Source organism: Canis lupus, chromosome 6 (genome assembly GCF_003254725.2).
Source record: "Canis lupus dingo isolate Sandy chromosome 6, ASM325472v2, whole genome shotgun sequence".
Lineage (NCBI taxonomy): Eukaryota > Metazoa > Chordata > Mammalia > Carnivora > Canidae > Canis > Canis lupus.
The window spans coordinates 15,244,735-15,266,129 of NC_064248.1; the positions used below are offsets into that span (position 1 = coordinate 15,244,735).

General features: G+C 62.2%; 2 protein-coding genes across 7 annotated transcripts; both read left to right on the plus strand.

The window, feature by feature from the left end:
* Window positions 1-3,378: 3,378 nt before the first annotated feature.
* Window positions 3,379-4,942, plus strand: PSMG3 (proteasome assembly chaperone 3). Of its 3 annotated transcripts, none has more exons than XM_025416054.3 (3): window positions 3,379-3,496; window positions 3,726-3,971; window positions 4,456-4,942. In XM_025416054.3, the coding sequence occupies exons 2-3, from the start codon at window positions 3,756-3,758 to the stop codon at window positions 4,606-4,608; spliced, it is 369 nt and encodes a 122-aa protein (XP_025271839.1). In that variant the 5' UTR covers window positions 3,379-3,496; window positions 3,726-3,755; the 3' UTR covers window positions 4,609-4,942. The 3 variants fall into 3 exon arrangements, with proteins under 3 accessions (XP_025271839.1, XP_025271840.1, XP_048967167.1); XM_025416055.3 differs by having other exon boundaries at window positions 3,479-3,518; XM_049111210.1 differs by lacking the exon at window positions 3,379-3,496 and adding an exon at window positions 3,598-3,622.
* A 2,892-nt stretch (window positions 4,943-7,834) lies between these two features.
* TMEM184A (transmembrane protein 184A) lies at window positions 7,835-19,812 on the plus strand. 4 transcript variants are annotated; one of them, XM_025416050.3, is made up of 11 exons: window positions 7,835-8,763; window positions 12,504-12,710; window positions 13,031-13,266; window positions 13,425-13,670; window positions 15,863-16,028; window positions 16,282-16,372; window positions 16,480-16,555; window positions 16,635-16,726; window positions 17,524-17,693; window positions 18,143-18,340; window positions 18,452-19,175. In XM_025416050.3, exons 4-11 carry the CDS (start codon window positions 13,425-13,427, stop codon window positions 18,580-18,582), a joined length of 1,170 nt encoding a protein of 389 aa, XP_025271835.1. In that variant the 5' UTR covers window positions 7,835-8,763; window positions 12,504-12,710; window positions 13,031-13,266; the 3' UTR covers window positions 18,583-19,175. The 4 variants fall into 4 exon arrangements, with proteins under 4 accessions (XP_025271835.1, XP_035574216.1, XP_025271832.1 ...); XM_025416047.3 differs by having other exon boundaries at window positions 7,865-8,763; window positions 19,035-19,812; XM_035718322.2 differs by lacking the exon at window positions 12,504-12,710 and having other exon boundaries at window positions 7,865-8,763; window positions 19,035-19,812.
* Window positions 19,813-21,395: the final 1,583 nt, after the last annotated feature.

Sequence of the window (21,395 nt, forward strand, 5' to 3'; positions counted from 1 at the left end):
CTGGTCCGTCGGGAAGGAATAAAGCCCCAGTGTTTGTGCATGAATCTCGTCAAAACGATGTGGAGCAGAAGGAGCCAGTCATGGAAGGCCACGTGGTGTAGGAGTCCCTGTTGCTGGCAATGTCCAAATGGGCAAATCTGTGGAAAGGCAGGCGGGACATGCTGGGTATTTCCTCATTTCCATTATGATTTCGTCTTTGACACATGTATATCACTAACCAGTGCTTGCTAACTTGCAAGTGCAGGGGCAGCTGCCTTTACATGAACTAGTTTTCAAGTAGTGATTGGTTTGAGGACAGGCAGGCGACCAGGCTGGTCTAGGGAGATCATCCTGGACTTTCCCCAGGGGATCCTGGGAAGCAAAGTGATGGACCCAGCAGCTGGTGATTTTACGGGAAGGCAGGACAGCGATCTCAGAGGCGAGAGATGGAGAAGACTCACCAGAGTGTTCAGGACTTCTCAGCTGTCCAGTGAGCCCATCTCTTCTCCTTCGAGGCAAAGGACGGTTTCACACGGTGTGTGTCACCAATGCCTAGAAGAACCCTAAGGAGGCGGACACACCTCCTGTCATCCAGTCCTAAGTATCTCACTGTCTAAATAGGACAAAATTGCTTATCTGATGCCGTGTCTCAGGCCCTCATCACAAATGCGATCTCCAGCTCTCTGCGTACCTAGGTCCTCTTAGGAGACTGGCCGGGACATGTGAGAGGGACAAGTGTTTCTACAAATAACACAGCTCCACCTATTACAACATCTCACCGAAACCTGGAGGGAATGCTGTGTCTCTGAGATCCTCACCCAGGCAGACCCTAGGGCAGCAGCTCGAAGAGCCTCCCGAGCGGCCTGGAGCTTGCAGGCTGGCCATGGAGGTCAGGGGCCTCTGAGTCCCCAAGATGGACTGGTGTTCAGGCCGTTCCTCATCTGGCATAGGACAGCAGGATTTTACTCACCTGAGGATGGTGGTTAATGATAAAGGTAATCAATAATATGTAAATGTAGGAGTAAGTTATGGAAATACATAAAGTCATATAGCTAACTTCATAAAACTCCGGGGAGTCGGGGTGCATGGACCCCTGCTCACTCCTGGGAGGCCGGCACAAGCGTACTCTATTTTTAAGAGAAGCTGAGGCCAACAGGGAAAGCTTCCCAACAGCACAATTAGTAAGGGCCATGGAGGTAGATTCTGGAGCCTGACGTCCTACTGCTTCCACTTCTAGGTCCCTAGCGCTGACGTTTCCGGTACCTGGGTGCTGGCAGCATGAGCTTGCAGAGGGCAGTAGAGTCATCTGGACACCAAAGGTTTCCCTAAGGCATCAACCGTTTAGGAAATCGGGCTCCCCTTAAATGCCCCTCCTTCTCCCCCACTCTCTCTCACACACACGCAGGACCGTGGAAGTCCTGGCCCCGTGCCATGAGGCTGTGGGTGTACGGCGCAAATCAATCGCAAAGTGAGTTGTAAATCTCATGAAAGGTGCAAGATTTCGGAAAGCCTGTGAAGGTTGTTAATTCTGGGGGGTGTTCTGGTGGCCGAAGCTGTCGGCAAGCTTGGGGAGGGCCCGGCGGTGCCAGACACGCAGGCAACAGGCAGTCTGGTGAGAGGATGACGAGGACAGACGTGCCTATCAAAGGATCACCATCAATTCGGGAAAATTGATGGTGCCCTTGCATGGAGTGGCAAACCCGTCCTCCTGGTTACCGAGCTGGGAAAACCACAGTGGTGCGATTCGTTGAAAAAATTATGGCCCTGCCAAATCAACGTTGGATTCTTTGTTGGTTCTCCAAATTAACGTACAAGGGTATTCGCAACCCCCAATTCCCTGAATGTAGGGCAAATTCAAGAGATTTATGATCACCTTGCGCTGGAGAACAGTCAACAGTAGGCAATGAGCATGGCACTCTCCCCATACGACCACTTGGGTGGCAGGAAGCTCCTCCCTGGACTTCCCACCTCCCTTCATACGCAGTCTCTGCCCAAGATCTAGACCAAAGACAGCCAACGGACAAGCACTTAGAGATTTGCTTAACAGTGTCACCTACATGTCAGCCGCGTCACTTCCACATCCTTTGCAAAAATGAGAACTTTATTTCAGAGTCGAGGTATTTTTAGGGGTGTGTGTGTCCAATTTGTATCTATTTGTCTAGGTGGAGAGAATGCATGGGTAGGTGAATCGCAGTGAATGAACCTTTGGAAGGTTTCCCATCTCAAAGCAAGGCACTGGCAATTCGCTTTTGGGTGGATGTGGGTGGAGGTGGGTTTAAATTTAGACCCAACAAATACACTCTCCTCAGAAAGTGAAACCCTTCTTTCTTCTGGAGTATCAAAACCGTGAAAGTCATAATCTTTCTCTCTGTGAAGTCCACTGCAAGAAAGCTCAAAAACAGGTCTCCTTTTGATTTTTATTTCTATTTTGATGTTCTGTGTACATGCCTTCTATTTTAGGCCACCAGAAATCATTTTGGAGGGTGCATGCTTCATGAGACTTGGCGCGGACTAAGGAATCATTAAATCAGGAGAAAATGGAGCAAAGATTGGCGAGGCCAAGGCTTCCTAAGGGGCTCGGTGGGGCGGGCAGAGCAGGCAAGGGGCAGGGTCTCCAGTACGGGGTTCTCAAGGCTGTGACTCCCCTAAGGGGGCATCTGCAGGCTCAGCGCAGACTCCCCACCTCGCCAGCAACACTTCCAGCTTGGAGAGAGGATGAGCCGGTGGAGGGGCTCTCAGGGCCCAGGAGGGAGCAGAAGTCATCCTGCTGCAGGGGCCATGCTGGTCACCACCCCCACCGCACCCCCGCCTGTCCCCGGGGACCTGGGTGCCAGAGCCCGGAGCCCAGTAATCAAGGGCGAGCATCTGCAGCCCACATCCAGCCCTCACCCGCCTGCCGACCTCGGGCAAGCTCTCAAGAGCCCGAGCAGCCAGCATGGGGTGGGGGTGGGGGCGGGCAAGGATGCTGCTACCCACGGGGCTAAGACTGCAGGAGCCACTGCCAACAGCACTTCGCACAATGCCTGGCACCCACCACGGGCCTGACAGTCTGATGGATGTGGCCCAGATGGATTCCTGGAGAGCTGGGGACCCGGGCAGGGGGCCGAGGGCTCGCCCCGCGCCCGCCGCAGCCCCGACCTCCCAGTGGCCTCGGCCCCGCCCCCCCCGCCCCGGCGGGTCAGCAGGACGCCCCGCGGCCCCGCTCCGGGGTCCTCCCTCCGGCCGCACCCGGCCCCGTGGCCCGCTGTCCGGCGGCGACGGCGGCACGGCGGGGAGGGAACCCACAGGCAGGGAAGCAGGGCTCCCGCCAGGACCGCCGAGGACGCCCCGGGGAGCAGCCGGAGACCGAGGCCGCGGCCCGAACGCCCGACCCTCCCGCGAGCGCGGAACCCCGCCGCTGAGGGCCCAGGAGGCCCTGCCGGGACCGGAAGCCCACAGCCGCACTTCCGGCGGGGGAGGGGTGCAGGGCGGAGGCGGGCCCGCGTCGCCCAAAGGCGTCACTTCCGGGCGCGGCGCGGTGAGCGCGGGCGGCATGGCGGGTGGGAGCGGGACCCGGAGCGGCCGCGGGAGCGGGGGCAGGAGGGCGGGAGCGCGGGGACCGGGACCCCGCCGCCGACCCCTGCCGCCGGGAGCGGCTCCCGAGGTGCCCGCCGGAGCCTGGGCGTGCGGACGCTTCCGTTCAGTGCCGGCGGGGCAGACCCGGGGCGCGTCCGACGCGGCCTGATCGACTCCTTTTCTCTTCTTAGCCGTAACAGTGCGGTTGAAGAGACCCGGCCATGGACGGCAGGCCCCTGCTGACATCCAAGCAGAGGACGGAGGTGGTGTGCGGCGTCCCCACGCAGGTGGTGTGCACCGCCTTCAGCAGCCACATCCTGGTGGTGGTGACCCAGTTCGGGAAGATGGGCACCCTGGTCTCCCTGGAACCCAGCGCCGTTGCCAGTGACGTCGGGAAGCCCGTGCTCACCACCAGAGTGCTTCTGGGGCAGGATGAGGTAGAGTGGGTGGACGCCCCCCCCCCCCCCCAGGCAGCCACCTCAGCAGCAGTGGGGGCACCTGCCTGCCCTCCGCCCCGTTTCCCAGCCCAGCAGGTTTTGTCCAGCAGGCAGGTGGGCGGATGGATTTCGTAGGGTTTGACCCTCGTGGGGTAGCTTGGAGCCCGAGCTCTGAATAGATGCCCTTGGGACGTGATGGACCCCCCGCCCAGCCTCCGCAGATCCTTCTGGGTCGCAGACAGCCAGGAGACACCCAGGATCAGGACGCAGCAGGAAGGCTAGTGTAACAGCGCCTCTTCAGCGTGGTGTTCAGGATCCGAGCTCTGGAGTCCGGTTGAACTCTGAACCGCTGTTGCCTTGAACTTACAGGGAGGGGTAGGTGGTTATTGGGGTGCAGGAAGGCAGTCGGGGAATCCTCCACGAAGGCGCTAAGGAAAACCGGATTTGTCTCCATTAAAGTGGTTTCTCTCCTTCCCTTCTCCAGCCTCTCACGCACGTCTTTGCGAAAAACCTGGTGACCTTCGTGTCTCAGGAAGCTGGAAACAGAGCGGTCCTGCTGGCCCTGGCCATGAAGGACAGGAACGCAGAGGGGCTGAAGGCTGTGAAGGAGGTGATCCAGGCGTGCCAGGTCTGGTGACCCCAGAGCCAGCAGCCGCAGAGACTGGACGCCCTGTCCTCTTGGAGACCGTCTGCGGCTCAGGCAGGAGGAGGAGCTGTCTGGCTCTAGCCCTAGAAGCCAGCGGAGATACACACATCTCAGGGGCGCTGACGTATCCACGGATGGAGGAGAGCTGCGGAGAGTGTCTGCCGGGGTTGTGGTGGTTCTTACCAGGGTCCAGATACTTGCATGTATTTGAGAATTGGAAGATGAGTCCTCAGGTGTGAATCCCGGCACTCCATGAGCAGTATCCGTCGTTGGAGGAAATGTTTGATGTTAAGAATAAACACCTGTCCCCAAATACTTCACCATCCCTCCTAACAGTGCTGAGAAGCTTCTGTCCCACAGCGTGGGTTCCGTTGGGTGCACCGTAGGTGGGAGAAAGCCTTACATGGTTCACACACTCTGTACACATCTCTCGCTCCTCCTCTGACATCCCTGAGCGTGTTTGGGTTGCCAGACAGCCGTTAACTTCCACTCCGAACACATTTCTTACCGTCTTGCTGCTTGACAGTTCCTGTGAGGCATGTCTACCCCAAGGCAGCCTGTGCCTGCTCAGGCCTCTGGCAGACAACCGTTGGGAACCTCCCCCCCCCCGCCCCCCGGGCACATCTTCATCTCCGTGTAGCCACAGTGGAGCATCACCAGCCACACCAGAAACTGGGAGGTTAAGTGTGCTATCGAGTCCACCCCACAGAAGATCAGAGACAATGTGGGCATGGGGTCTGGGAAGCAGGGACCAGCTGGGGTCCCTGTGCTCTGAGAGTAGCCTTCCCTGGGAATGGGGAATTTTTTTTTTTTTTTTTTTTTTGAGATTTGTATAAAGGGGTGCCTGGCCGGCTCAGTGGAGCATGCGATTCTTGATTTGAGACTTGTGAGTTCAGGCCCCACAGTGGGCACAGAGAGGACTTAAAAAATAAAATCTTAGAAAAAAAAACCATCTGTGTGAAGAAATACCTTGGGTGGCGTCCATGTCCTCATGAGATCAGGAGGAGTTTTTATTCAGTTTCCCTTGGAACCGACAGCTCCTGAGACAGGTTCTTGACTAGAAACTGCTCTCCAGCTGGCAACAAAAATAATTCAAGCCTCTGGTCCAGTTTGGAGGTGGGTGTGAGCTTGCTGAAGGTAGGACAGAGGGGAACTCTTCAAGGGCTCATTCCTTCAGACACTGCCTGTGCAGGGTCACTGTCAGCCCTGTCCCACCCAAGCCACAGACTGGCTGATGGTGACCAGGTAGTTGTGCTTGGGAATCCTGACAGACTTCCTGAAGGATGTGCCAACACAGGAGAGAAGAATGTACCTTGTGCTGCCACCACTGCTGCTGCAGGGAGCTTGAGTGACCAGGCTGCTCCTGCTGGGCCTGCATGCTTTGGAGATGCCAAGGGAAACTGAGGCCCATCCCCCAGAGGCACAGGACTCCTTTGTGGCCAGCTTTGCCACACCATCCCAGCCAGTGGTTCCCATCCACCGCCTGACCCCTCAGGCAGACACATTCTCAGCCTGGCTGGTCCCACCCCACCTGCATTCACCCTGGCGTTCCTTCAGTAAAGTCCTGCACCCTGAGCCCCACTTGGTGGACCTCTCAGGGGACCAGGACCAGCACAAGTTCCAAGGACACCAGAGCCGACCAAGGAAGTGAAGGGAGAACCGCACCCACGAGGACCCCCAGGGATTGGGCTGTCAGGACGGGTGGGGAGTAAGGTCAGGGCTGGAATGGAGAGACCGCTGGGAGGCAGGCCAGCAAGACCTCGGCGGGAGGGGAGGAGCCGCCTGCTGGAGAAGCAGCGCCCCCACACCAGAGGCAGAGGCGCCGTATCCTCAGATTAATACTTGAGAGAGTACTTACTCAACGCTTGTCATCTAAAGATTAGATGTTTGTGCCGTGGGATTACCACTTCTCCCATTTAACAAGCAGGGGGCCTGAGGCACGGGCAGGGTCCCCGTCTGAGTCCGGGTTCAGATTTGCAGACTTTGCTGTTGTGGGACGAGCACAGCTGCCTATCACGGTGACCAGGCTCTGCGGACAGCCCGGGTCATACACATGCTAGCAGTCCTCACTCAGGCGGGGGAGATCGCTCCGCTGGTCATCCATGTGTGCCAGAGGGGGATACCGAGGCAGTGTCACGGGGCGGGGGCGCTGGGACCTGAGCTGGCCACAGGGCCCCTCACTGCCGCCCACTCATGGCCTGACTGCACGAAGGTGCAACACTCCCACCCCTTGCGGCCGCCTTGCAGAAGAGGCAGGTGGGCCGTGAAAGACCCCGGCTCCATGGGGCTCGGAGAACCGGGGCGGCGGCTGCCCGACCCACAGCGGCCTGCCGGGCGGGGGGCTGCAGAAGTGGCATGGACGGGGAACAGGGTCCCCGGCGCCTTCTCCGCAGCTGCCAGGAGCCGTCTGCTGGCTGGTAGGAATCACGGCCCGACGTCCATGCTCCTGTCACCTATGCCAGGGCCTGGTACTGTCCTGCCTTACACACCCAGGCGGGGGTGGGCGGAGAGGCGCTCCGCGCCCCAGCGGGGATTCAGGAAGAGCCGTTGTGAGGCCGCAGGCCCCACAGGCGGGTGGGCCCCTCAAGAGGCGGCTACCCCTTTACACGGACCGGCGCTTACCCAACGACCAAACTGTGATCACGCCTTCCAGCGATTCGCAGCCGGTGAAAGCAGGGGACGGGGGCTATCAGCCCGCAGCCTGGACTGCTGGAGGGGCTGCTCCGTCAAGGCCACACCGTCTGACCACGGTGCCACCTGCCCTGCACGGTTCTCCACCCAGCTGCAAGCCGAGGGCCCCCTCCCTCGCACGCCCTCCCTTTCCCTCAGTGGCCGTGGGGACAGGGCTCAGAGCCGAGGGCGAGCCCGAGAAGCCAGGGAGGGCGGCCGCTTGGGCAATCCCCGAGGAGCTCAGTGGGGCTTTGACAGAGCCCCCAGTCCTCCCAAACCGGGTACAATGAACTGGACTAAGCTGCACACAGGACCAGCGGAGCGCAGGCGCCTTAGCACCTTGGAGTGAAACTCAATCAGGACTCGGGACGTGGACGAGGGACTAGGATGCCCAATGGAAGAGCGATGGCGGGAGCCGCTGGCGACTGACCGTCTTCTCAGAGGCTGTGCGTCTCTGGAGGAGGCTGCTCAGGGCCAGGACCCCATCTCTGGGGAAGGCAGGCAGGCCTGGAGGGGGAGGACCCTGCAGCCCACCCCCCACGCCTGGGCCACTCCAGGCAGGGAGGAAGGTGGGGGAGAGATACTGGCAGAAAGGGAGGGGGTCTGAGAAACAGTCATCCAGAAGCAGTGGCCCTCACGCAGGCTGTCACCGGCCCGCACTAGCACTCGGGACGTGCCCACTCTGCACTCACCAAGCTCCATTTCCTACCTTCCTTCAACCCACACACCACCCAGGAGCATGAGGACCCCTGAACCCACTTCACAGACAGGAATACCAAGGCTCAGGGCCCTGCAGGGGGAGCCAGCGGGATTCAGGCCACAGCACCCCCCACCCCGTGCTGGCCAGGGGCCCAAACCCTGCAGCCCCATTAACAGTGGGAGGGGGCCACCGCCAAAGCCTGTGGAGCTACTTGTCCTGAGACCCCTTCTGGCTCCCTGATGGCGGGGCAGCCGAGGGATGAAGGCAGCAGAGGGACGTGTGAGCCACTTCTGGAGGGACAGCGCACTCCACGTGTCTCACACATGGCGTCACCCCATCTACCCCTCACTGCACCTCGGAAGGTGGGCCTCCGATCCTGTCCACACGGACTGGAGAGCTGTGGCCCCCAAAGCCACACCTGGCCAGTGACCCAGACGAGAGCCACAGCGGATGTCAGACTCTGAGGCCCACTCGTACCCGCCGCCGGACAGTGGGTGGGAGGGACAGCTGGTCCCAGAATCTGTGGCAGAGGGTGTGGCCTGGGCGGCACCCAGGCTGGCAGAGCCGGCCTGGCAAGGTGGGCGGGTGGCAGGGAGGCGTTTTCTGGGTACCGGGGAAGGACAGCACTTCCCCAGGAGCAGCAGTACCTTGGACCGACCCAGGCTGCTGTGAGGAAGAGCACTGGAGGTCGGGAGGCCGCCCACCCCCGGGCCTGGAGCCCTGCCACACGGCTGCCCAAGGGGCCCAACCAGACGGCTGAGGGAGCCACCGGGGAGGTGAGCCACGGGCATGCATGTGTGTGTGCATCTGTACACACCCATGGGTGGGCTGTGCTGTCCAGGCCAAGGTCCCATTCACTCCAGTGGGGTGGGGGCTCCTGGAGAAAAAAGCCCCCACCATGATATTCTGAGAGTCCCAGCCTCTCTGCCCTACCCCCCTCCACCCAAGGGGACAGGGCCCTGCTGGTAACCACAAAGGGTCTCAGGCCAGCCTGGCCAGTCCAGGACCAGGCCGGCACCCCTGCCCCAGCTCTGCAAGGAAGAGTGCCCCCCCGGTACACACCCAGGACTGGTGGCTGGCTCCAGGGCAACAGGCAGGTGCAGGCAGGCCCCAGGTACACACAGCTTCTCTCTGGGGACTGAGGCAGCAGGCCTAGGGGAGGGACAGGGCACAGGGGACAGTGCAGAAAGGGCAGGAGAGCCCCAGGAGCAAGGGAGGAAGGTTCCCGAGATCCCACGTGGGGGTCCCCCAGGGCTGAGTGGCCTCGAGGCCCAGAGAAGCCCACGGATGGTGACCTGGCTGCTAGACTGTGACCTGGCTGGGAGGCCCAGCAGAGCTGTCCTGGGCTACAGTGGCCCATGGCCATCTTTAGGAGAAACAGGTGGCAGGGAGACGGGTGCTGACCAGCTGTATACGGGGCTCCAATGGCGGCGGAAACAGGAAGGTCACAGTGAAGGGCGTGTCAGAGTCCCAACCCAGTGTGTCTGACCCAGGGCCCTACCTCCCTGCCTGCCCTCCACGCAAGGGAACCCAGAAGTAGAGCTGGGCGGGGGACCCACAGTCCCCCATGGGCGCAGAGGGGAGAAGTGGTTCAGGGCACCCAGGCTGGCAGGTCCCTTCCACAGCCCTGTGACGCCACTGCAGCCCCCTACTTCTCCCAGGTCCCATCAGAGTGGCTTAAAGGCCTGAGCACCCAGGAGCCTCGCTGACGGTGGCCTGGGTCCAGTCACCCCCAGGCCCTAGGCCACGGTGGCTATTGATTGAGTCCAGGGCCATTCCAGGGGCCTTAACAAGCTCAGAGGCAAACCCTGTGTGCCACCCCCTGGGCACCAGCAGGGGGGACCCCCAGGGAGAGCCAGAGGACCTTGGTGGGGCTGACCCATGAGATCATGGTGTCCTGATGCTCCCTGCAACCCTTTGTCTGACTGCCCAGGGAGCACCAGACAGGGCTGGCAGCAGGGAAGGAGCCACAGGCCTTCAGAGATGTCCTCAGATGGCAGGCCAGCTGAGAAGGGGGACTGGCATGGCAGGACAGGTCTGGAAGGAGGTCCAGGGCCAGCAGTGAGGCCAGGAGCCACAGGCATTGGGTCATGGTGGTGAAAGGCAGGCATGGGAATGAGGACAAGGGTCTGACAATGGCCAGCAGTGTCTCGGCCACCCACCGCCCAGCCAGGACCTGCCCGGGTCTGGTCACCTGGTCACTATAAACAGGGGTCAGAGGCCCCAGCTGCCCAGATCTGGGCAGGCAGGTCTGTCCTGTGACAGGCTTGGTCAGCATCCAGCCCCAGGCAGGGAAATCAGGCCGGGCCAGCCCGGTCACCTCTCCTGAGTGTGCATGGGCCATGACACCGCTGCCGGGGTGGGGCCGATGGCCCCACAGGCAGCTCTCTCGGCCCTCCTTGTCCCCGCATGCTGTTTGTGGTGCTCGGCCCAGCTCCTGACCCCTCCCTGTCTCCCCATGCCTCCCCAATCTGGGCTCCTGCTGCTCTCTGCCAGGTACCCTGGTGGCCTGCGGTCTTGCTCCAGAGTCAGGGCTCTGGGAGGACCATGTGGCTGGGAGCCTTTCCCTGAGCTCAGGGCAAGGCAAGGGGGGTGTCCCGGGCCCCCAGTGATGGCAGGGACCTGCCTGCTGTACCCCATAGAATGGCAGGAGAACTCCAGACTCATCTGTGCAGACGAGAAAGCAGAGGCCACGGGCAGAGCAAGGCATTGAGGACTGAGATTGTCCCTGGTGCGACAGACCAGGACCCAGAGAAGGAGGTGGGGCAAGGGCAGGAGGCTCCCATTTTGTAGAGAACCAGGCCTCTAACATGCACACATGGCCTGGTGCTGACTGGAAGGTTCCCGAGCAAAGCTGTGTCCTGTGCAAAAGATCCTGGAGTGGGGAGGCTTCAAGGATTCCTGGAGGCCTTCCTGGAAGTAACAGCTGAACAAGACTCCAGGGTAGGGCAGCTGTGGGAACAACCCGGTGGGGACCCTGGACCTGGCCCCCCGCATCACAGCAGGGGTGGCCCTGGGTGGAAGGAGCTCCCCTTGCCACTGGCAGAGCTGCAGGGCGAGGAGGCTACCGGGCCTGCCCCTGGTGTACAACCTGCCTTGTCAGAGAACATGGCCCTTCCCCACAGTGTTTCCACCTTTGAGGAAAGGGTAGAGCTTGGGAAATCCCTCCGTCTAGGTCTAGGCCCCAGGCCTCGTGCCTCCCCAAAGCCAGGGCCCCTCAGCACACTCCCAAAGGCCTGTCCCCGCTGACTCCAGCTAGGGAAGTCCCTCCAACATCTAACCATAGTGCTTCCTGCTGCATGTTCAGACATCCTGGCATCAGCCTGGGAAGGACCTGGGCCTGCTTTCTCCACCTGTGGAGGTGGTGGGCTCCCTGGGCCCTGCCAGCCCTGTCCATGTCCCCATAGCTGAGTCTTTGCCCTCCGGGTCCCCAAGCCGTTGTCACCATGGGCAGTAATGGGTTCTACCTCCGCAATCGCCCATAACAATGACAACAATGTGCACCGCCAGCAACACTGCTCTGCACACGCTGGTCGGCGGGTCTGCAGGTCACTGGTACCAAGGGCAGGTGGCAGGCTCAGGGCACACACGGGCAAAACTGCCTTTGGCTGCACAAGTTAGAGCCCAGCCCTGCCACCCCTGCCAGAGCGAGTGGGAGCCACGGCCAGAGGGCAGGCCATACAGAGGCTGCCCACGCCCCGTGCATGGGGGACAGGCTGGGCCCGGCACAAGGGGGGATTTAAAGGAGACATCTAAGCCGGCAGGACAAGGAAACAGCTGGGAGAAAAGGCATGGGAGGTCCCAGCAGTGCTCAGAGGAGGCCTGCTGGGGGCTCTAGGGGGCAGGGGGTGGACGGTGTGGGTGGAGGGGTGGGAGTGGGGCCGCGTGTCCAGGGCTGGGCCTGCAGCCTCCCACACTCCTGGGGACATTCCCCCTCTCTGAGCACAAGGGGATCCCCCGTCACTCCAACCATTGGCCCAGGGCTACAGGAAGTATTAGGTGCCACAAAGGACATAGACGTGTGGTCCCATCAAGGGCACAGAGCAGACGCTCCGTCCTGGGGCCCACGGTGGCGGCATGTATGCATTTGTGCCCAGAGCGTGGCCCCACCCCGACACCCCCTCCAGAGACGGAGCCGGGACAGCCTCTTCCCTGAGGGGCCTGTGGCATCAGGCTGAACCAGGGGCAAGATGAGTCAGGCCCCCTCGCGGAGCCTGGTGACCTGCCTGTCCTCTGCCCCCGACCCCGTAATCCCAGCAAGGTTTCCAATGCACCTCTTGGGGACTGGTTGAGAATTTCACAATATAAATTCACCCAATTCTAAGCAAACATCAGCCCAGCCCACCGAGACCCCTCCTGCCCGCCTGGGGCCTGGGTAGAAGCCACCTGGCCGTCTGGCGCAGGCAGGTGAGGGCACCTGGCGGCCAGCAGGTACCTGGGAGCCAGCTGCTGCTGAGCAAAGATAGAATGTCAGCCTCCGGGAGGGGACAAGCCTCTGCTCCTCCCCTTCCTCCAGGCCCCTCCCTGCAGGTGGCAGCACAGGTGGGCCACCGGGGCTGAGGTGGTGGCCGCCCCTCCCCAAGCCTGGTACAGCCTCCAGATAGTGGCCCTGCCCCACCCCCCGTGGGGCTGCCACTGGGGCCACGTGGCCACGCAAATGACCTGCCAGGCTTCCCTGGAGGCCCGGCCTCCCAGGGCTGGGCCGTCGCTTCCTGCCTGAGAGGTAGGCACTGGGTCCCGACTGTGGGCTGGAGGGAAGGGGAGAGGCTGGGTAGGCCTCCAGTGTGGGACGGGGGAGGTGCCTGGTGCCCCAGCTGGCTGGCAAGCAGCTGAAAAGAACCAACATCTGGGGTAGTGAGCGGCTTGGGGAGGTGGAGGGCCCTGCAGCAGAACTGGGCACCCACCCAGTTGCGCAGGTCCCAGGGGTTGGGAAGGGGGGCTGGGCTGCACCCCCCCATCAGCCTCTGTAGGCAGTGCCAGTTGGGCCCTCGCTCCAACTCCACCCGGAGCAGGCAGGCACCAGGGGATCCCCCACTTTCCCAGGCATCTCTGGCCCCTCAAATGTGGGTTCTCCACAAGCCGAGCAGCAGAGGCGGGGACCACCCTACGTCAGAGTCTGGTAGCTGATTCTGCGCCCAAGTGGCCGAGCCCTGGGGAAGGAGGGCGCCCCAGGCCCTGTCCTTGGAGCTGAGTTCCTGTGCTCGGAGCTGCCCAAGGCCACCGGAGTCAGGGGAGTGGGCAAGACGGTCAGACTCGAAGTCCGCACAAGGGACCGTGAGGTATGCCCAGGGCAGCCCTGGCCTGCTGGTGGCCTGGGGGAGGAGCCCCTCCCTCCCCGCCCCCACTCCCTCCTCCCCTGCTGGCCCTGGGGCTGCTTCCAGCTGCCAGGGTGCACCTTTGCCCTCACTCCTCCCCATGTCCTCCCTCACCTCTGCAGATGACTAATGTCTCAGGGCTCCTGGGAACAGCCGGCGGCCCCCTGGTGTCAGCAACCTGGCCACAGCCCAGCCCCCTGCCGGCCATGCCCACCGTGCCTGCCATGCCCTTCGTGCCCACTGGGCCGCAGATGGACCGCATGGGGAACAGCTCCCAGGGCGCCTCCCGGCTCTTCCTCACCACCGCGTTGGCCCGCGGCATCTCAGGGGTCTTCGTGTGGACTGCCCTGTTGCTCACCTGCCACCAGGTAAGCCCTCCCTTCTGCACTTCTCTTTGGGCTCTGCTCTCTGTGGGACATGGCCCTGGCTGGCCCTGCTGGGATCTGGGACCGCAGGCCATGGCTGTGGGGCAGCCATCAGAGGCCTAGATGGATGATGCCAGGGCACAGGGGCAAGAGAGGAGGCTTTCTCCAGAACACGGCCTGTGGGAGCCAGGCCTGAGGATGGCAGTTCCCTGCCAGGGACAGAGCTTGGCTGGGAGCCCCAGAGGGGCTGGCCCCCAGATCTAGGGAAGGAGAGGAGAGAAGCGACATGCTCAGCCCTGAGCCCCACAAGCCCCCGGCCCCACGGGGTGACAATTAGACAGATGGACCCACCCCTCAGAGGGGGAATGGCCAGGCCCAGGGAAGGAAGAGCCAGGGTATGGGCAGCAGAACTGACACCCAGAGGGGCCCAGGACGACATGCTGGCCATGGGAGGTGAGTGTGAGGCGCAGGCCAGGCACAGTCGTCTGGGCACAGGGTGCTCAGGACACAGAACAGGGACCTTGAATGTCGGTGCAGCACACCCCAGAGGTTGTAGGGAGCGAGGGATGGCTGGGCGGGGGGAGCTGAGAGCAGAGCTGGCCTTTGGGATGGTTCAACTGGCACTGAGGGGAGGGCGGCGTGAGCAGGCAGGGGGCTGGCAGGCAGGGAGGGCTGTGTGGCCTCACACAACCACAATGTAAGGTAGACACAAGTGTGTGAGGGGGGCCACGGCTGAGAGCAGCAAGGGCCATCCGGGAGGGCTGTCTGGAGGAGGCAGTGTTTGCACAGAGTCTTACCAAGCTGCTCTTGGGCCTCTGGACAGGTCCACTGAACAGGTGTGTGGTGCATGCGCATTCCTGTGGCAGCCACACCTACTCCCTGGTGACGGGACGGGCGTTAGGTCTGGGGTAGGCTGCGATTTATGGGGCAAGGACCCACAGGGGCAGGCCCCCAAAGTCCTGAGTCGGGATCTCAGACTCCCCTCTGTGTGACCCCAATTTCTGCAGTTGCAGCAACTGTGTGTGTATGTGTCTGTGATTCCTGGGGTCCATCCCCCAGATGGGGCCGCAGCTCCTACCCCCGCCCCCACTGCCAGGCCCTCTGGGACATAAGGGCAACTAGACTCTGCCCTCTCCGAACCCAGAAGGACAGAGAAGGACTCAACCTGTCACTTTAGAGACAGGAAGGCAAGGCCGGAGAGGACGGCGAGGGCCTGCCAAGGCCACCCAGCCAGGCAGTGCCAGCCCCAGGAGAGAATCCATGTCTCCTAGTGGCAGGTCATGCCAGGCCCCTCCCACTGCACCATCGGGGAGTGAGGAACAGATAAGGAGCCTGTTCTGGGTGCCAACCTGCCCCCGCCACTCCCTGCACTGTGCCCTACAAGCTGGGCGCATGCGGGGCTCCACGCACAGCCTGCCCTCCCACGGCCCTCTCTCCACCTGCGCTTAAAGGCACCTCCTCCAGGAAGCCCTCCAGAGGTGCTGTGAGACCACAGCCGGGTGCCCGGCTCCCCAGTGACTCTTCCTCTTCTAGACCCTCTCCCTGCTTCTCCATGTCCTCGCAGAAGACATGAAAATCAAGAAAGTGTTCTAGACAAACTGTAATCAGCTGTGTTTTCCTACCGTCCAGGGATAAGACAGTGATGTCTTTCTTTTCCTCTTTACCGTGTTTCCAACATGCGTGGGGTCATCTCATGTTTACATGTCACATTACTTCAGAGCGGGTCCCCAAGTGCACATTTTGGGACACTCCCGTGTGGGGTGGCTCTGCCGTGACCAGCCCGGCCCCACTGCCACGCACGGGTCGCTGTGATGGGCATCCTCATACCCAAACACTTTCTTTCTGAATGTACCTGCTCCATGGGGAAAATCCCAGGAGGGGTCAAGGGTATCAGCTGTTTGGATGTCCCCCGTCCAACATTGAGATGCCAAACTGCCTTCCAGAGTGGCCGTGCCCCCTCGGGGGTCATGGATGCCCCTCACCCCCACCCCCACCCCCAGGAAGATTCTCTCGGAATGAATGAACACATAACATACATGAGTGAGCGAGCATTCCCGCTGCAGAGTATTTGCTACGAACGGGCCTGCCGCACCCTGGGAAGTTCACACTGCCTCCCACACTGCCCGCTGGCCTGCACGACGGGGGCTGTATGCGGCCTGCCGCCCCCCAAGCCTGCCCTTGCTCTGCCCGCCCAGATTTACCTGCACCTGCGGTCCTACACGGTCCCCAACGAGCAGCGCTACATCATCCGCCTACTCTTCATCGTGCCCATCTACGCCTTTGACTCCTGGCTCAGCCTCCTCCTCCTGGGGGGCCACCAGCACTACATCTACTTCGACTCGGTGCGTGACTGCTATGAAGGTGAGCACCCCCAGCAAGATCCAGGGAGGCTACTTGTCAGCTCAGGAACCCCACCCTCCAGGGCCGAGTCCAGCTTGGTCGGAATGGGAGTGGGGACATCGTGGCCACAGTGACCGCCAACGGCCAGGGGTCACCAGGGATGGTGGGTGGTCGCGAAGCTGAGGGGAGGGTCCTGCTGTGTGAGGGTCCTTGGTGTGGGCGTCCTCGGGGAGCCGAGGCTCACTGCTGCGCATCCCGGCCCTCTGCTCTGCAGCCTTTGTCATCTACAGCTTCCTGAGCCTCTGCTTCCAGTACCTGGGGGGTGAGAGCGCCATCATGGCTGAGATTCGGGGAAAGCCCATCCGGTAAGCATCTCACCCCAGAGCCCACGGGCCCCTCCACACCCCAGGCGTCAGGGCCGGTCTGGAGACATGTCCTCCCGGGCCCTGCTTAAGGGACTTCCACACCCCAGGTCCAGCTGCTTCTATGGCACCTGCTGCCTCCAGGGCATGTCCTACTCCATCGGCTTCCTGCGCTTCTGCAAGCAGGTCAGTAAGGGTCTTGCCTGCCCCTGCCCTGCCCCTCGCAGCCACCCCCTGACCACCCCTGGCTTCCCCCTCACCCCAGGCCACACTGCAGTTCTGCATCGTGAAGCCCATCATGGCCTTGATCACCATCGTCCTGCAGGCATTTGGCAAATACCACGATGGAGACTTCAAGTAAGGCCAGGGTGCTGTGCTAGCTGGGGGGTGGGCACTGGGCCTGGCAGAGAGGAGAGGCAGCGGGCTGAGTCCTCAGAGGTGCCAAACAGGCCTCCCCTCCTCTTGGGAGGCTGCCAGGGCGAGGCTACAGCAAACAGACCCAGAAGAGCTGGCCCGTGTCTGTGGGTTGTGGGGCTGCACACTCTAGGTCCAGGGGCTCCCTCCCCCAGCACCCACCCCGCAGCCAGCCCACCCTGGGGGAGAGTGAGGGGGACGAGGGCACTCAGGCCCAGGGAGCCATTGGGCACAGGGAGGTGGGCAGCGCCTCCCTGGCACTCTGGGGGGGAGCCCTGCACCGGGTCCGCAGGAATACATGGCGTGTGCGGGCACACACATGCTCACAGGTGTGCATTCTCGCTCACACAAGCACACGCCCACAAGTAGGCACATGCAGGCTTTCATGCACGTGTACACACAGACACCCGCTCGCAAGCTCATGCAAGCACAACGCTCCCGTGTACGTGTGAACATGCCCACAGGTCTCACGCACATCACCCACACGCTCACACATGGGCGCACACCACCCCTGTGTCTACATGCAGAGGTCATCCCTTTAGGCTGTGCCTGGGTGGACAGGGAAGGGGGAGGGGGGGTTTCATCAGGAGAAGGGCTACATCCTTACAGCCGAGTTGGGACTCCCCACAAGGGCTCCCTGCGGGAAGGGTTCAGGTGCACGTCCCTGTTGGTACCCAGGCTGGGGCAGTGGGGAGGGCGAGGGGCACGCCCTGAACCCCCGGCACCTGCTCTGGCCCCAGCATCCACAGCGGCTACCTCTACGTCACCCTCATCTACAACGTCTCCGTCAGCCTGGCTCTCTACGCCCTGTTCCTCTTCTACTTCGCCACCAGGGAGCTCCTGCAGCCCTTTGAACCCGTCCTCAAATTCCTCACCATCAAGGCCGTCATCTTCCTCTCCTTCTGGCAGGGTGGGTGGGTTGTTGGGGCAGAGACTAGAGCCCATCCCATGTCCATCCCCAGGCCCTGTGTGACCTCAGGCCTGGCCTCAGTTTCCCTGGTGGAGCACAGGTCGGAACCCCCACCCCCTTGGCCAGACACCACAAAGCCCCTGGAGCGGGGGAAATGGCGAGTCCCCTTCCAGCAGGTCTGGGTGGTCGTGGGTGGAGTACACAGGCAGAGGCCCCCAGGGCCAGGCTGGGAGCGCTTCCAGACCCCACCCTGCAGGGGAGCGGTGGGCCTAAGCTCTGGGATCAGGGAGGTCAGGGCAGACACATGGGGAGCTCCCAGGTGCCCCACAGTGCGGGGACCCTGGCTTTGGAGGCACCCACTCTGCTGAACCTCATCCTCCCTGGTGGACCCCCACCAGCTCACAAGACCTGTGCAGGGCAGGTGCCTGAGCGGCTGTCACCATCCCCAGGGATGCTGCTGGCCATCCTGGAAAAGTGTGGGGTCATCCCTGAGGTCCAGGTCATCGATGGGAGCAAGGTGGGGGCTGGCACGGTGGCTGCTGGCTACCAAAATTTCATCATCTGCATCGAGATGCTGTTTGCCTCCATTGCCCTGCGCTATGCCTTCACCTGCCAGGTGTATGCAGAGAAGAAAGAGAACTCACCAGGTGTGCCTGCTGGGCCCTGTGGGGGGTGGGGGCACGTGGAGTGTGCGGCGATATCACAGCCAGGGGCCTGGGAGAGTGAGGCCAGCCCTGTCTTCCTTGGGGCACCCTCAGCACCACAGCTCTGTCTGCCATCCCATACATGGGCCCAGGGGATGTCAACCTCATGGACACCGGAGGACCCAACCCTGGACAGGGCCCACACTTGCATCTGGCCCAGATGCTCATCTGGCTCTGAGCTCTGAGTGAGAGGGGCCAGACTGGATGTCTGGGCCCCACAGCCCCTGCTGGGATGGGGGGTGCTTCCCGAGCCTGGGGTACCCTGCCCACCACACCCAGGGGCCCCGGGCATCCCTAGTGAATGACCAATTTGGGTGGTGATGGCCTGCACCTGCTCTGGCAGCCTGGGTTACGCCAAGCATGAAGGGCTCACTCCGAGCTGGAGAAAAGACCAGAGCTGGCCAAGGCGGTCTCTCCCTGTAGGCCCCAGGAGTCTGGGCTGGGATTGCCCCAGCGGGAGGAGCAGGCTGGGATTCTGAAGCCCTGAGGGCTGGAAGTCACCCCCTGCTGGCTGAGCCCAGGGCCTGGGCAGCCTGGAGGCGGGTGGGAGCAGGGCCGTATCCCCGGGGCTGGGGTCCGAGGGGGAATGGACAGGTCCAGGACACACCGACCCCACACTCGTGTTGTCTGCCCCCAGCCCCCGAGGCACCCATGCACAGCATCTCCAGTGGCCTCAAGGAGACCATGAGCCCACAGGACATCGTGCAGGACGCCGTGCACAACTTCTCCCCTGCCTACCAGCACTACACCCAGCAGGCCACACATGAGGCCCCAAGCCCCGGCACCCACTCCAGCGTGGCAGGAGGCTCTGGTGCCATCAGAAAGAGTCGGAACGTGGAAAAGCGGATGCTCATCCCCTCGGAGGAACTGTAGAAGGGCCACGGATCACCAGCCACCTGGCTGTGACCACCTGCCTAGGCCTCTGGGAAAGCACAGGGCTCCTCACCCACCAGCCCTCTTGCCAAAGCCCCTCCTGGGAGCCCTCCTGCCAGGCCTGTGGAGCCACCTCCCAGTCTGCCTCCCACCGGCAGGCCCTTGGCCCCAGGAGGGGACACCTGAGCTTATCTGATGAGCCTGGGACCCTCGGGGCTCCCCTGGCCATCAGCTCAGGGGGCTGCTGTGAGATGGGCACCAGCAGGCTCACACTGCATGGATGGAATCCAGACCGGGCCCCTGCAGGGCAGGACGGTGTTGGGAGAGTGTGGCACGGCAGGCGCCATAGGCAGCGGGGCCAGTGAGCTCAGCTGGGCCCTGCCGGGCCGCCGCATACCCCCTCTGGCGGTGGAGATTCTCAGAAAGCCCCCACCTCGAGGTGCCACCTGCACAGAACCTTTGCCCCGGGCAGCCCACGGAGCTTGTGGGGCTTCTAGGTGAATCACACTTATTTATACATAAACACCTGGGTTTTCTAGTGACTCCAGTGGTCTCTGTTCCTGCAGGGTCAGTGCCGGGAGGAAGGGACTGCAGCGGAGCTGTCAGATGAGCCCCACTGTGCTAAGTCTGGTGTTGGGGGAAGGGTCTGGGTCGTTGCTTGAAGCAGAGGGAGCACAGAGCTCACAGGTAGACCTGCCCTGTGCTCCCAGGAGACCCAGAGCACTCCCCTTCCTTTTGGAGCTCAGCCGCCCCCATAAAATGAGTCCCTGGCCAGGTTCGACCACAGTGGGTCCATGGAGGACCCGGACACAAGCCCAGAGAGTGCACAGCGTGCAGACGGGGCTCGCAGCTGGAGCCTGCCTTCCCCGTCCTCTCACCTATGTGCCAGGCTATGCTATGCCAGACACTCACCTTGCCCTCCAGAAGCTTCAGGGGGGCCTTGTGGCATGGGACACAGGAGAGATGCCAGCAGCAGCCAGCCGAATGGGGACACCTCCTGAGGGCAGGGGCCTGTGTGCCCGAGAGCCCATGGGGATGGGGAGCAGCAGGCAGGAAAGCCTGGTGGGCACTCTCCAGCGGTGACCTCCACCCCTCCTGGCCACCTGTACCCCATCACCGGGGAAAGGACCCAAAGGTTCAGAGAGACTGAGCAGGGCAGGGACTGACCCACAGTGTCCTGGCCAGAGTAGGGTGGCCCTGAGACCTTGCGACCTGGGATTCAAGGCATCAGCCTCTCCAAGAGCCCACATGGGCTGCCCTGCGAGATAAGCCACCCTGCCACCCAGCTGGAGAGGCCCCCACCCGCCTTATCATGCCCTCCACAGCTGGCGGGCCATGGTCGGCCCCGCGCAGGCCCTGCGGTCTGTCAGCAGGTTTGCGAGTGGGCACAGTGCCTCTGAGATCTGTCGACCTCCGCAGAAGGTTGTATGGAAATCGCAGGAGGACCCGGTGCCAGCCCCACTGTGGGTGATGGGGCCGTGCTGCTCTGCAGGCCCCTGCCCGGAGATGTCCACCCCCTTAGGCCCCAGCTGCCCAAAGCCGTGTGCACAGGGTCAGTGGATGGGGATCTCCTTCCAAAGGCCACACCCAGTGTGGGCTGCTGGCAGCAAGGGCGCCTTCAGGCCAGGTCTGTGCACTGGGGATGGCCTTGTCAGCCTGGCACTTTGGGGTCAGGGTCAGGGGGTCCACTGTGTGCTAAGGGTGGGCCCAGGACCCTGGCGTACACTCCATCCTCACCACAGCTATGGGAAAGTTGGCTGAGGCCCAGAGAGGTTAAGCCACTTTCGAGAATTGGATCAGCCCCACAAAAGCCAGCACTCGCCCTCATGCGGGCCCCCACAGACATCTCCGCCTGGGACTAGGCGCTGCTTCTCCCTCTGACACGACAGAGTAAAGCCGTGCCCCTGCCACCCGCAGGTAGGACAGAGCCTCATGTGGTCCAAGTCACTGCCCCCACCTCACTGGCCACCCCCCTCCTGGGGGGAGCATGGGCACTCTTGAGAAGGAAGGGGAGGAGGCACCTCTGGCCATTGATGGTGACAAGGTGGGCTCTCAGTTCTGGGGGCCAGGAGTGGCAGGGTAGGCAGGTCCCCATGCTCTCATCTGGGAAATGGCCCCAGCGATC

Bases quoted from the DNA above. Each gene is read 5' to 3' on its own strand.
- PSMG3 (XM_025416054.3), top strand. From the start codon at position 3,756: ATGGACGGCAGGCCCCTGCTGACATCCAAGCAGAGGACGGAGGTGGTG. The intron at 3,972-4,455 runs GTAGAGTGGGTG...TCCCTTCTCCAG, and splicing joins TGCTTCTGGGGCAGGATGAG to CCTCTCACGCACGTCTTTGC.
- TMEM184A (XM_035718323.2), top strand. From the start codon at position 13,425: ATGACTAATGTCTCAGGGCTCCTGGGAACAGCCGGCGGCCCCCTGGTG. The intron at 16,373-16,479 runs GTAAGCATCTCA...TCCACACCCCAG, and splicing joins ATTCGGGGAAAGCCCATCCG to GTCCAGCTGCTTCTATGGCA. The intron at 18,341-19,034 runs GTGTGCCTGCTG...GTCTGCCCCCAG, and splicing joins GAAGAAAGAGAACTCACCAG to CCCCCGAGGCACCCATGCAC.